We start from the raw sequence: 14,284 nt of genomic DNA, 5'->3' as shown, positions 1-14,284 counted from the left end.
CCACTTGGTGCAACAGCTCTCCAAGGTGTGATCACTCCTTTTTAGATGCAGACTAACGAGCAGATCTGATTTGATGCAGGTGTTAGTTTTGGGGATGAAAATTTACAGGGTGATTCCATAATTTATTCCTCAGAATTGAGTGAGTCCATATTTTTTTCCCTCTGCTTGGTCTAAAAAAGTAACCATTACTGACTGCCACAATTATTTTTTCTGATTTCTTATAGTGTTTCTTAAAGCCAGAAAGTTGCCATTTGAAATGACTTTAGTTTGTCATGTCTGTGATCTGCTTTTTTTCTACAAAATTAAACAACTGAATGAACATCCTCCGAGGCCGGTGATTCCATAATTATTGCCAGGGGTTGTATGTTTTCCTGGACAGTACACTTGTAAAGGAAACACTGCAAGTACATTCAAGTGTGTCTCTGAAAGGCTTCCGCTCTGCCACTCTCCCCCAAGCTTGCGGCTGCGCGGGAGACTGCTGTGGCCACCCCACAGCCACATTGCCTCAATTCGGATGACGGACTGTCTTAAAGTTTACCGTACACAAACAATCAAATGTATATGTGCGGTGTTTTAATTCTGATACGTGAAAGAAAAAAAATGGTAATTGTGCGCACATCCAATCCAAATTTAGGCCAGGTGCAGGATAATCAAGAACTGCAGACAAAAAAAATCCGTACAGTGGTATAAAGCTCCCAAAATCTTTTTATTGACTAAAAAAAAAAAGCAATGTTTCGACCGCAAGGTCTTCTTCAGGCAACTGTAGTACACTTATCACTAATACAGCTGCCTGAAGAAGACCTTAAGGCCAAAACATTGCTTTTTTTTAGTCAATAAAAAGATTTGGGAGCTTTATACCAGTGTGCGGATAATTCTGATATGTGCCATTATTACGTTCAACTAGTAATAATTGTGGATTAATTGCTGTATTTTTTTGACTGAGGTAATTGGATGTGATATGAATTGTCCTTTTAGGGATCAATAAAGTTGTTTGAATCTTGAAAGGTAATCAAATGGAAACGCCTGACAACCAAAAAGCATTTAGGGTCCATTCACACTATGACGTGAAATGGCTGGTGCTGGCTAACCTAACAGATTCTAAAAAATCTGCGAAACGCAGAAGAAAACTCATGCCATGCGTCTGAATGTCCTTTCTTCGATGCAGGTCGACATAGCTCGGCAGAGGGCGACGATCCACTGACTTACTACAGAATGTAGTTCAAGTTTCGCCATCGGAGGGCGGGTGCTTTGATATCGCATGCCGTAGAGCAGTAGCACAACTTGGCAGAACTGACTGGATACTCTACGTTTGAGACGTGATGCCTATATAAACTCAACGTAACTCTATGATTGTGTCGCTTGATAGTGGTGCATCATCAAGACAGATTCTACATTTTCCTTCACATTTCTACATTTGTGTTCATGTCCAAGGGATCCAGAGGTGGTGCGTCCAGTCAGTTGGCCAGCGGAGGCTGGAGGAGTTGTAATGGTGTAATAGCGGCGTGACATAGCAGTAGCAGTAGCTCTACTGTTTGTTTTAGTATGAAAGTTGAAGATTTTAAGAATGTAGAAAAATTTTCAGGGCCTATGACGAACATCAGCGCTGCCTGACGGACATTAACTTAGCACCTGTGGAGTCTGGCGGACCTCAGCGTTGATCAATAATAAATAACTTTCCGTCAGCTAATGCTAGGCTAATGGTCAGAGTGTGAATGAGCCTAAGAAAAACACTACTTTCTATCCAATTAAGCCCTACACAGGCCCAAAGGCCACTTGCTACAGATCTCCAGAGTCCGTAGCGTGAAACTGATGAGTCTTCCCATGGACGGGACGCAACACAGGTTCCTTCCCCAGCCACGGCCAGTACACATTCACAGCTGGAAGGACTAAGACAAGGCAGATTAAGTGTCTTGTCTAAGGATACAAACAGCTAGCATGAGTGGGATTCAAACCCAGGTCTACATATTGGCTTTACAAGAGCAGGTAGCTCTATCCAAATTTTATCCAAGGTGCTCCTTAATGTTTCCATTTATTTATTTTTACATAATATGGCTCTTATAAACCTCACTTGGTGCAGCAACGTAGTACTAAATCTAGAACACAGAGATGACTGTTTTAGTTCTTACAAATACATTCATGCTCCTAATTTATTATTATATGCAAAACGGTCTTGTAGAGGACGGGGTGTTGCCCAACTCCCCCACCCTCTGGCTACCAGCCTGTACACAGCTTGGACAATACGGGGTGACAAGAAAAACTCATGCAATCATGAGGAAAGTGCTGCCTGCTGTGACATCCATCCATAACAGATTTGGCGTGTGTATGAAGCAAAATAGAACGTGGATACGCTTTTGAGTCGCGTGTTGCGATGCTGCTGCTGAGCTAGCAAATAGCATCGTATAGAGCGGCGGCTACCACTCAGGCTTACACCGCTTTTTATCAACAGAACGGTGACAGAATGTAGACTTGTTTTAAATTCAATAAATACGATTCCGATATTTTTTTTTTAAAAACCTGCCTTGATCGGGCACGATACTGATCTTTGTGTCCGTACTGCGACATCCTGCATTGACATTGGTTGTTTTAAAAAAAAATATTTTTCTATTTTGTGTTTATTAGTGACAGGCCAGTTTAAAGAAAATGCTAACAGTGGTTAACATACGTGTTCATAGTAACAGCACTGACATCAACTACAGCTAGTGTCATTCACCGTTAGCATTTCCTACAATTAGCTTGGTGGTGTATGCTAATGCTAACCGTGGATAACATTTTCTAAAGTGAGACGTATTAAAAACACCAACACACCGCGTCAGTGTAACACTGTCCGTTGTACACTTAAACAAGTTGTCCTCAGTTCCTCAAACACTTAATTTGTGAATCAATGTTTGGGAACAGAAGGAACTGTGACTGCATCTTCTGGAAACTTCCAGGCGCCATTTATTTGGTCTATTCTGGTGGTACGATTCACATCCAGAAATCCAGTAATCCATAGAAACTTTTTGTTTCAGCAGCGTTAATGTAAGAGTGGACAGTGCGCTGAGGACACAGAGGATGTTTTCTCTCGGTTTGGGCAACGTAGCTCACGGTCCTGTCGGAGAGGCAGTAAATCTGATCATCCCGCCGCTCTGCAACAAACAGAAAGAGACGCACTGAGCTGGAGCACTGAGGACATGAGGAGTATTTTAACAAGCAGCATGCGTGCACGAAAACAACACAAAGATCAGGACACAGTCAGCAATCTGCACAATTTCAGATTAAAATCAACACAAAATGGTCAGATTTGAATTAACAGACAGAAATTTAATTTTGTAACAGAACACTGACCATCCGGGATGAACTCTGACTTTATCTTAATGCATGCTGGGACTGACCCAAAGCCTCTACGGCTGGACTCACAACAAACATCAAGCAGAGGCAAAAAGGGAACATGACAAATGCTGCATTCAGATGGTGACAGAACAAAGGAAAATTCTGCCAACACACTCGGAACGCACCCGGTAAAAAGTTAAAGCTAAACGACAAACCAGTTGCTAATTTCATTCTCAAACATGGTCAATGAACACCTTTCACAAGTCCGCAAAGCATCAAGTACACCATTAGTGATGTTGAAAGAACATCCAGGTGGGAGGTATCTAGAAGGTTCCTCTACACCAATGTTTCCCAATCATGGTCCTCAGCACCTAAAGTACTGCACATTTTCCAACTGTCCCTGAACTAATCAGAGCAGATCAACTTAGTTGGAAAATGTGAAGTACTTTGGGTCTCAAACACCAGTGTTGGGAAACAAATCTCAACAGAAATTGGACTTGTTGGGTTTCAAAATGTTTTGCCAATTATCTGACTGACGTTTTCACTTTAAGTAAATAAGTGGGCTGAGAAAGTTACCACATAAATTCCCATACATTAACATCCAGGTTGTCTGTAGTGATGAGAGTTTTCTCAAGATGAGCAGATTTGGCAGGTACAGTCAACTCAACATGTTGTGTTAAAGTAATGATGGGAACACTAAATGAAGTTACATTAAGTGGTTATGCCCATAGTAGCTACGTGAACCATTAGCGTAATGTCAAGTTAGTGTCAACCATGTTAGCTGCCATTTGTGACACAACTCCAGATGTATAAGGATAATGGGGCACGGGTGGCCTCGAACTGGCTGAAAGCAGGTTGTGTGTGTGGCATTGCTGTGGTTACTGATGCTAGGCGACAGGCACTTTACGGTGATTCTGCTGTAACAACCATTCGGGCAGTTTTCCGACCGTCACCATTCAAATACAGCACCAGACAGATCTCATGTTCCATAAATAACTCAAACAAGCTCACTGCGATACTTTTACCTCATCCTCATCATCATCATCATCATACTCATTAATTTCACCAAAAATTATCTGTAATTAAAGAAAAACATGTAATTGGGAGAAAATTATAGACAGAATTAGATCAGACTTAGTTAGTTGAGTTACAATGCAACTGTAGAAATGATCGTTGGCGATTAAAATTATCGATGGTGATTAGCAAAAAACAAGTAAACATAATATATACTAGCAGTGAAAATAGTGGTTACCTTGTGTTTTGTACTCATGAGCTGGATTAGAAATTTTACCACGCCATCTTTGCCAGCAGCTTGAGCCTACGACACATGGAGATTGTGAATCACAAGCGGTTTAACGTTTGGAGTTGAAACCAGGTTGTTTCTGCTGAAACCCACCACTTGGATTGCTGTCTGTCCATCATAGCCCGTCTTATTCAGATCTGCTCCGGCAATGCTCCATAATTCAAGGCCTTCGCAGTCACCACTGGCCGCCAAGCTGAAATACAGGAAGTGACGGTAAACTGAGAGACAAAACTGTATATAAGCATAATAACACGACAGGATGGGATTTTTTTTTAAGAACAGGGTTGGAGAACTAACTATTTATAACCCTCCGTAACTCACACAAGTTATTTTTCTGAACAACCTGCAAGGCCAAAACGTGCTTCATGAAATGGCATCGTGACTCTTTCAAATCAAAACCTGTCGAGCATCTCCAACAGACGAAGTTTGTAGGGACAGTCGGTTTGTCCTGTCGTCCCCTACTGCGGCGGTTCAGAACGCGAGCCAAAGCAATGCTGTCAGGGAGCATTCCTACACTTGTGTAAGGGTTGGACGACCGGTTGGACCTGTGTCAGCTAAGCAGGACGGGTCACCACAAAGGGCTGAGCAGGCGCTGAACTTCCATTTCCAAAGACACACTTTTGCGCGACTCACTTGCACAGTTCTGTCCGGCCTCCTCCAACTTGTCCCTGTTGAAGTGGGCCCCGGTCTTTCTCAGCAGCTTCACCACGTCCTTGTGCCTAAAACAGAAATAAAAAAAAATAAAAACGTAGACGAATCTAAACGTCAAATCATTTATAATCGAGTGGGACTAAAATATGTTGAGGAACTGTCCTTCATAAATACCTGTCATTTTACATCACGCTGATCATATCGCTTGTTGATTATTATCTCGTTTGTTGTCTTTGTTAAAATAATGCACGGAGCTCTAATCGGGTTTAAGTTAAACCGAAAACTCTTAACTGAATACTTCCTTTAGTAAAATACACAAACAAATAAAACAAAATTAGATTAACAATCGGGTTCTTTACTTTCTTCCGGGTGCTCCGGCTTCCTCCTACATCCAAAGACATGCAGGTTAGGTGGATTGGAAGCTTTACATTGTCCATAGGTGCAACTGCCTCAAAGCATTCACATTCCACAAACAAAACAGGTCTTATTTGAAACACTAAATAAAATTAATAAATTACAAATAAATAAATAAATAAACACCACATGCAGGTGTGAATGTGTTTCTTTGTCTATATGTGGCCCTGCGACAGGCTGGCGTCCTGTCCAGGGTGTACCCCACCTCACTCCCTATGACTGCTGGGACCCCCCGTGATCCTTAATTGGAGTACGCAGGTATAAAAAAATGGATGGATGGATGGACTCTTTTACTGACAAAATAATCACAAAAAGTATCAATGACCACATTTTCACTGGGTGCTTAAGACTTTCTGACACTATCCTGAAAAAAAATTTGTTATGTCCGAACCTGAATTATAATTCCATTCGATTGGATTTTTTTTTTCCAAAAATTACACAATCATAGTTTGTATGCATTAAAAGAAATGTGATAATTATAACAAAATAAAAACGACCCATAGAGGATATCATTCATTCATTCATTCATCTTCTACCGCTTAGTCCAATTAAGGGTCGTGGGGGGCTGGAGCCTATCCCAGCAGCCATAGACTAGTGATAGTCATAGACTAGTCATAGAGCGTGAGGCGGGGTACACCCAGGACAGGACGCCAGTCTGTCGCAGGGCCACAAATAGACAAACAAACACAGACACACCCACACACACACACCTATGGACAATTTTAAAGAGTCCAATCCAACTAACCCGCATGTCTTTGGATGTGGGAGGAAACCGGAGCACCCGGAGGAAACCCACGCAAACACGGGGAGAACATGCAAACTCCACACAGAAAGGCCACGGGAATTGAACCCACGACCTTCTCGCTGTGAGGCAACAGTGCTAACCACTAAGCCACCGTGCTGCCTAGAGGATATCAGATTAACCATATTATTGTCTGAAGAAGCACTTTTGATAGTGGGAAAAAAAAAGTAAGACCCTTCGGCTGCTCCCTTGTTTTCACTTTGGGTCGCCACAGGCGGATCCAAGGTGGATCCACATGTTGAATTGGCACAAGTTTTACGCCGGATGCCCGTCCTGACACAATTCCACATTACATGGAGAAATGTGGCAGGAGTGGGGTTTGAACCAGGAACCTTCTGCACTGAAACCAAACGCACTAACCACTTGATCACCACTCCTGCCACTTTTGATCAGAAAGGTTTTCTCACTTTTTTAAATATACAGTTTTATTTCATAAATTAGACAAATTATTTGCTTTTTCTTTATGAACATTCATATTAATTCTTTTGCTGACATGAATAAAGTAAAAACATCACTAAACACATTTATGCACATGTGAGCCCATAAGACTTTTACACAGAACTATTTCTCATGGTAATAATTATGTCATGTAAAAACACATCAGTATCACTATTAAAGTCAATTAAACTAAAATTTCCCAATGAATAAATGATCCTCCTTCATGTGTAACGAGCTGATTAGTGTCGGAGCTGCAGCTGAGGGTTTATTTTTCTTCAAAACCTGTCAATCAGTATTTTTGTTTTTTTTTTGTAATGTCATTAAATAGAGAAAAATGAGTAGCAGAGTTTTCCAGAGCCCAAGGTCACGTCTTCAAAAGCCCTATTCCAAACACAAACGCATGCAGTCGGGTCCATAAGTATATGGACGGAGAAAATTTTTGTAATTTTGCCTCTGCACCACCATAAAGGTGTTGAAATAGGGGAGGGGAAACAAGGGGGATGAATCAAGATGTACTTGCGGTGTAAACTTTCAGCTTTAATTTAGTGATGATCTAGTGGTTGCAGCGTTGGGCTTGAGACCGGTTCAAATCCCACCCTGACCAGAAAATCACTAAGGAACCTTGAGCAAGGTCCTTAATCCCTTCAATGCTCCCGGTGTGTACTGAGCGCCTTGTATTGGAGCAGCCTCACATTGGGGTGAATGTGAGGCATAATTGTAAAGCACTTTGAGCGTCTGATGCAGATGGAAAAGTGCTATATATACTCAACAAAAATATAAACGCAACACTTTTGGTTTTGCTCCCATTTTGTATGAGATGAACTCAAAGATCTAAAACTTTTTCCACATACACAATATCACCATTTCCCTCAAATATTGTTCACAAACCAGTCTAAATCTGTGATAGTGAGCACTTCTCCTTTGCTGAGATAATCCATCCCACCTCACAGGTGTGCCATATCAAGATGCTGATTAGACACCATGATTAGTGCACAGGTGTGCCTTAGACTGCCCACAATAAAAGGCCACTCTGAAAGGTGCAGTTTTATCACACAGCACAATGCCACAGATGTCGCAAGATTTGAGGGAGCGTGCAATTGGCATGCTGACAGCAGGAATGTCAACCAGAGCTGTTGCTCGTGTATTGAATGTTCATTTCTCTACCATAAGCCATCTCCAAAGGCGTTTCAGAGAATATGGCAGTACATCCAACCAGCCTCACAACCGCAGACCACGTGTAACCACACCAGCCCAGGACCTCCACATCCAGCATGTTCACCTCCAAGATCGTCTGAGACCAGCCACTCGGACAGCTGCTGAAACAATCGGTTTGCATAACCAAAGAATTTCTGCACAAACTGTCAGAAACCGTCTCAGAGAAGCTCATCTGCATGCTCGTCGTCCTCATCGGGGTCTCGACCTGACTCCAGTTCGTCGTCGTAACCGACTTCAGTGGGCAAATGCTCACATTCACTGGCGTTTGGCACGTTGGAGAGATGTTCTCTTCACGGATGAATCCTGGTTCACACTGTTCAGGGCAGATGGCAGACAGCGTGTGTGGCGTCATGTGGGTGAGCGGTTTTCTGATGTCAATGTTGTGGATCGAGTGGCCCATGGTGGCGGTGGGGTTATGGTATGGGCAGGCGTCTGTTATGGACGAAGAACACAGGTGCATTTTATTGATGGCATTTTGAATGCACAGAGATACTGTGACGAGATCCTGAGGCCCATTGTTGTGCCATACATCCAAGAACATCACCTCATGTTGCAGCAGGATAATGCACGGCCCCATGTTGCAAGGATCTGTACACAATTCTTGGAAGCTGAAAATGTCCCAGTTCTTGCATGGCCGCCATACTCACCGGACATGTCACCCATTGAGCATGTTTGGGATGCTCTGGACCGGCGTATACGACAGCGTGTACCAGTTCCTGCCAATATCCAGCAACTTCACACAGCCATTGAAGAGGAGTGGACCAACATTCCACAGGCCACAATTGACAACCTGATCAACTCTATGCGAAGGAGATGTGTTGCACTGCATGAGGCAAATGGTGGTCACACCAGATACTGACTGGTATCCCCCCCCAATAAAGCAAAACTGCAACCTTTCAGAGTGGCCTTTATTGTGGGCAGTCTAAGGCACACCTGTGCACTAATCATGGTGTTTAATCAGCATCTTGATATGGCACACCTGTGAGGTGGGATGGATTATCTCAGCAAAGGAGAAGTGCTCACTATCACAGATTTAGACTGGTTTGTGAACAATATTTGAGGGAAATGGTGATATTGTGTATGTGGAAAAAGTTTTAGATCTTTGAGTTCATCTCATACAAAATGGGAGCAAAACCAAAAGTGTTGCCTTTATATTTTTGTTGTAAATGCAGTCCATTTACCATTTAAACATTTAGAAATTACAGCCATTTATCCCATAGTGATGGTGTACAGTGTTCGGTCACTGTCCAAATACATATGGACCTGACTTTACTACTTAAATTAAAGTCAGAAAATCACCAAATCATCTCATCTGAGAAGCTGGAACTAGAAAATAAAGAATGTCACTGCGACAAATCACTAAAAAGCTCAGTTACAGACGTGTGACTTCCATGTAAACTCTTTCATTGTCAACTGTTAAATGTTGACTTTTGGTGACACCGGTACTAGTTTGACAAGTGAGGACAGGTTTCTTGTCCCCCACAGTGAACCGCCCACGCAGGTCTCACCTGCAGCCACGTGTTCAATGACAGAAAATGTGCTAATTCAGGAAAAAAAGGCTGAATATTTATCAATAAATGAGTAAAGCTAATGCCGAAAAAACCTAACTGTTAGAATGTGCATGTCGGCTGAAGTGTTTGATGGACTGGAGACTTCCTGTGGAGCCTTGCAAGGACAGTGTCTCTGTGTGAAACTGGGAGGAGACCGGTGGAACTGGTTCCGACACTCCCCGCTCTCGTGCTTCAACTCTTCGTTTTCTGCGCTCGCTGACAGTCCTTATATGGACACAAGAGGCGAGCGGCCCGTCACACATCGGCGTTAGTCGCATTGCGTCACAAACCCTGGCATCCTGAAGCTGACTCAAAAGTCCAGTCCTCAGACTGTACAGACGGGCTCAGAAATGTTTGGACAGCAACACATTTTTGTATTTGTGTAACAAAAAAATGTCACATTAATCATTTTGGAGTTATGGCCATTTTTATACACCGTTCTTCTTCCATTTCAAAGTCTACAAATACTCAGACAACCTGAATCTAAATCTTATTTATCACATATAAAGTCATCGTTTTTACCACATTTTGAATACATGAACATTACCAATGAATTACCCTGAATATGTCTTGGACTTCATTTACATCAACAAGATGTCCTAGTAGAGAACTGATTTGGTTCTGACCAAAGAACTGGGAATGGCAAAACTTTCACCACAATGGGTTCCAAGTCTTTTCACAAGCCGACCAGAAACACCCAAAGCTCCAGATGTCCATGGAGAATCTTCAGCTTTTTGAGACAGACCCAGATAACGTCACTTCGAGTCAGAGTCCAAACAACAATCGAAGTAATAGAAAAACGGGTTCTCCCACAACGAAGAAAGCCAAAGCGCTCTCATCTGCTGGAAAGGTCATGGTCTCTGTCTTCTTGGATGTTGAGGGCATCATAGTGGTGGACTATCTCCAGAAGGGACGACCATCAATGGGACCTATTCTTCCTCCCCTTTGTGCCAAACTGTGGAAGACAATAAAGCAAAAGCGGCGAGGTACACTCCTGACGGGTGTTTCTGTTTCACCAGGACAACGCTCCAGTCCACACGTCGGTCATTCGCAATGGCTGCCATTCTTGAATGTGGTTTCAACCTTGTCTGCACCCACCTTATTCTCCTGATTTGGTTCCTTTAGACTTCCATCTGTTTCCAAACATGAAAGGCATCTTGCTGGAACTCATTATAATACTGATAATGATTCATATCTGCAGTGGATGACTCTGTTGAGCTCCAGGATAAGACCTTATTGATTATATAAGACACTGCGCAATGCTGGAAACGTGTGTGGACTTACATGGGGATATGCTTGAAAAATAAAACATTGCATTAATTGAGCTGTGGTTTCTACTTGGTCTGGCTCAAAACTTTCAATCACCCATGTACCTACTCTAGACAGTTTTACGACATAGTACCATATTGTTTGTATTTCTTTAAAAAAAATTATGTAAATGAAGTCCAACACACATTCAATGACATGGAAATGTTTATGTATCCTTCCCCTAAATGCTTTAATGCAAATAGTCTTCAAAAGTGATGATTTGTATCAACAATAATCTCTAGATTGAGACCGTCCTAATTATCTTGGCCTCTGAAAATGTGTGGGACTGTGTTACACAAATCCTAAATACTTAATGCAATATTTTTGTTAATCTCCTAATTAAACAAAGGTCTACACTGAACTCACAGCTTGACTCTTTCATTGTGGTGATGCACAGATGCAAAAAAACAAAACAAAAAAAAACACTCGCTGTCCAAATACCTAAGGTCCTGAGTGTATGTAATTGTCTTAAAATAAAACATCAAAAAGGACTAACTGAGCTACGGCGTGTGACATACGATGTGTCATGGCAGGTATTTTTGCTACAATACATCCCTCCACCATCACAAAGAGCACAAGTCCGTACTTGCAGTGCCAACCGTTAAAATAGGACAACAGCCGTTTGGTAAGGTGTTGCTACGCGCAGCGCTTTCACCCCGAGGCTCAGCATAGCTCTGAAACATTCTCCTTTTGCAGACATTTACAGCAAAGTCAACGAATGACAAAATGAAAAACAGATTTGGTAAAAATAAACACTGTCAAATGACAATTAGCCTAAATTAGTTAGTAATTTTTGTGCGGCTGCTGAACTCCATTAAGAGTTGCTCGCCTGGCTTCAACAGCCCCCCCCAAAAACAGTTTTCATTCTCTTCCTGTCATTTCAGCAAAGCCAGTTTTGGTACCTTGCAGCAGCTCATTTTATCAACTCCCATTGACAGCAAATTTTAATAAAACGTCTGAATGACTTCAAGGTGCGGGCAATGAACTCTAACGGCCAAAAGGGGGTTTTAAAAGTATTTGCTGCAATTTCATAAATAGTTTTATGACTTTGATGGAAATGAAGAAAAACACAGACCAAGCCATTATAACTATAAGGGCATTTGGAGAGTGCACAACTCTGCCGGAAACACACAAAACTGCACCTCCAGCAACGCTGCGGTGGGTTTGTTGCAACATTATACAGGATTCTTGACGCCACCGCTGTCTGAAAGTACAGTATATTACACTCATGTCCCACCTGCCCCAAAAACTCACTAGTTCTTCACATCAAAAGGAGCCAGTTGAGGTGGTTCAGGCATCTGGTATCTTGTACCAAGTTCTTTACTGCGACACCGAGTGTGACAGGGGTTACAGTCTTTTGAATGACTTTTGAGATATTCTGATGGCAGATAACCTGTGGAGTACATTCTACCAGGAGGACTGGACTCACTGGTGATGTAATGGATGGATGCTGACCCGGCATCCCAGGGTGCTGGATTGACCCCCTGGATGACCTCCAGCCTGGGGCACAGTTGCTTGCGTGGTCATCTCATAAACGGACTTTGTTTTTGATGATGTGTACTCTGGTTTTCAGTTTCTTCAGCTTGGTAAAAACCTTGTAACTGTTAGAGTGGCCTAATTAGTGGGTCACCTCTGTGAGTCTGGTCTGCTTGAGGTTTCTTCCTTAACATCATTAGAGGGAGCTTTTCCTTACCACTGCCGCCTGTGTGCATGCTCTAGGGGTTGGTAAGGTTAGACGTTACTCGTGTGAAGCGCCTTGAGGCACCTTTGTTGTAATTTGGTGAAATATAAAATGAAATGAAATGAATTGAAAATAAATTGACTGTGTGGAAAACAACAAACAACCAGAGGTGATCTTGTAGCGTCCTTGGAGGTGGTAATGAGGTGCGTCTTACCTAAATCGTACAGCATTGCAGAGAGGCGTGTCCCCAAATCGATCTTTAGCATAGACTGTGGCTCCGTGACTCAGGAGGTACTGCACCACTTTGAAGTGACCCTCAGAAGCGGCAATATGGAGGGGCGTGCGTCCATCATAGTCAGCGAGACACAAGTTACTCCCCTGTGTCGGAGGATAACACCAGCGCATCGGTTACACTGTCCTCTACATGGCGCTTAACAAAAAGCGATGGCTTCCATGACCTTCTTTCGGAGACTAGTCATGAATAGCTGCAGTAATAAGATGCATGGTGTCACACGGACAGCGCGAGAGATACATCACTCTGCAAACAGGAGGGGGCCATCACGAAACCAGAGCTCATCTGTGGTGGAATTTTTTAAATGTAACAAAAATATACAGTCTCTCAAATTCTATTTCTTACATCTTTGTGGGATAAATGTGCCCCAGTGTCAGGTAATTTTTCCGGTTTCAGTGTCTCACACGATTGGAGATCGAAACTAGTAGTAGAGTGATTAATCAGTCAGATGGTTAATTGAGTGGATTAAACGCTTTGCGATAATCATCCTTGGCCGACGTCTGCTCTCCTGAGGCCAAAAAAAAAGAAAAATCTGCAGTCACATTTGACAAGTGGGCTTGTCAGTGCGGTTTATGTAGATTGATTCTCGGCCCCTCATGTCAATTTACACGCAACACAGGTGCCACAGTGGGAAACGAGCCAATGCTGGATGTAACGTTACCTGAGAGAAAACAGTGAGACTTGAACAGAGATAAAGCAGACAGAAGCAGTGTTTAATAAAATACAGGTACCTTTAACTCTCGTTTGTTACTATTATTAAACTACTGTATCGGCTCACATGAAAATTTAAATTATATATCAGCCCTCAGCCACCCTGTTGTCTAAAAACTTGCACTGGTTACTAAAAAAAAAAACCCATCTCAGTTGACCACCAACCCTTCTGACAGCCCAAATCAGTACCGTATTTTCTGGAATATAAATCACACATATCAAAAAATACATATAAATGTCACACCTTTGTTTTTGTGTTATCTGCTCTTTAATTTGGGTGGTTTTGTGCAGTGTTGTGGTGAACTTTTATTACTGGCAATTTTTTTTTATTATTTGAGTTTATTCTGTTTATTTTATTTTGGTTTGATTCCTAGGAAAGACCAATATAAACAGGGATTATTTTCAGTATATAAATCATACATCTATAGCAGATTATAAAAAAAATAAATAAATAAATAAGAATTAGGTTTCCAGTCTATGTACTTTGCAGTCAATTGATTTTTGATGTGAGATGATAAAAACAAAATTGTGAAATAACCAGATTACCTTTGTTCTTCTGATGTAAGTAAACAAAAATAATAATAAAAAAAGGAAAAATAAAATAAATAAA

The 14,284-nt window shown here is 42.0% G+C and overlaps 1 protein-coding gene across 1 annotated transcript in view; it reads right to left on the bottom strand.

Annotated features, from left to right (window-relative positions):
- Positions 1-1,256: 1,256 nt before the first annotated feature.
- aspg (asparaginase homolog (S. cerevisiae)) overlaps positions 1,257-14,284 on the bottom strand; it is a 42,090-nt gene continuing 29,062 nt past the window's right edge. The window contains 7 exon segments of the mRNA XM_034194846.1: positions 1,257-3,125; positions 4,335-4,385; positions 4,562-4,627; positions 4,706-4,805; positions 5,246-5,258; positions 5,261-5,331; positions 12,886-13,049. Coding sequence (XP_034050737.1) covers positions 3,081-3,125; positions 4,335-4,385; positions 4,562-4,627; positions 4,706-4,805; positions 5,246-5,258; positions 5,261-5,331; positions 12,886-13,049 — 510 coding nt within the window. The 3' untranslated portion in view covers positions 1,257-3,080.

The sequence above is a fragment of the Thalassophryne amazonica genome, chromosome 19, assembly GCF_902500255.1.
Source record: "Thalassophryne amazonica chromosome 19, fThaAma1.1, whole genome shotgun sequence".
Lineage (NCBI taxonomy): Eukaryota > Metazoa > Chordata > Actinopteri > Batrachoidiformes > Batrachoididae > Thalassophryne > Thalassophryne amazonica.
Note: the sequence above shows the minus strand (reverse complement) of the source record. Positions and strands in the feature narration are given on the sequence as shown.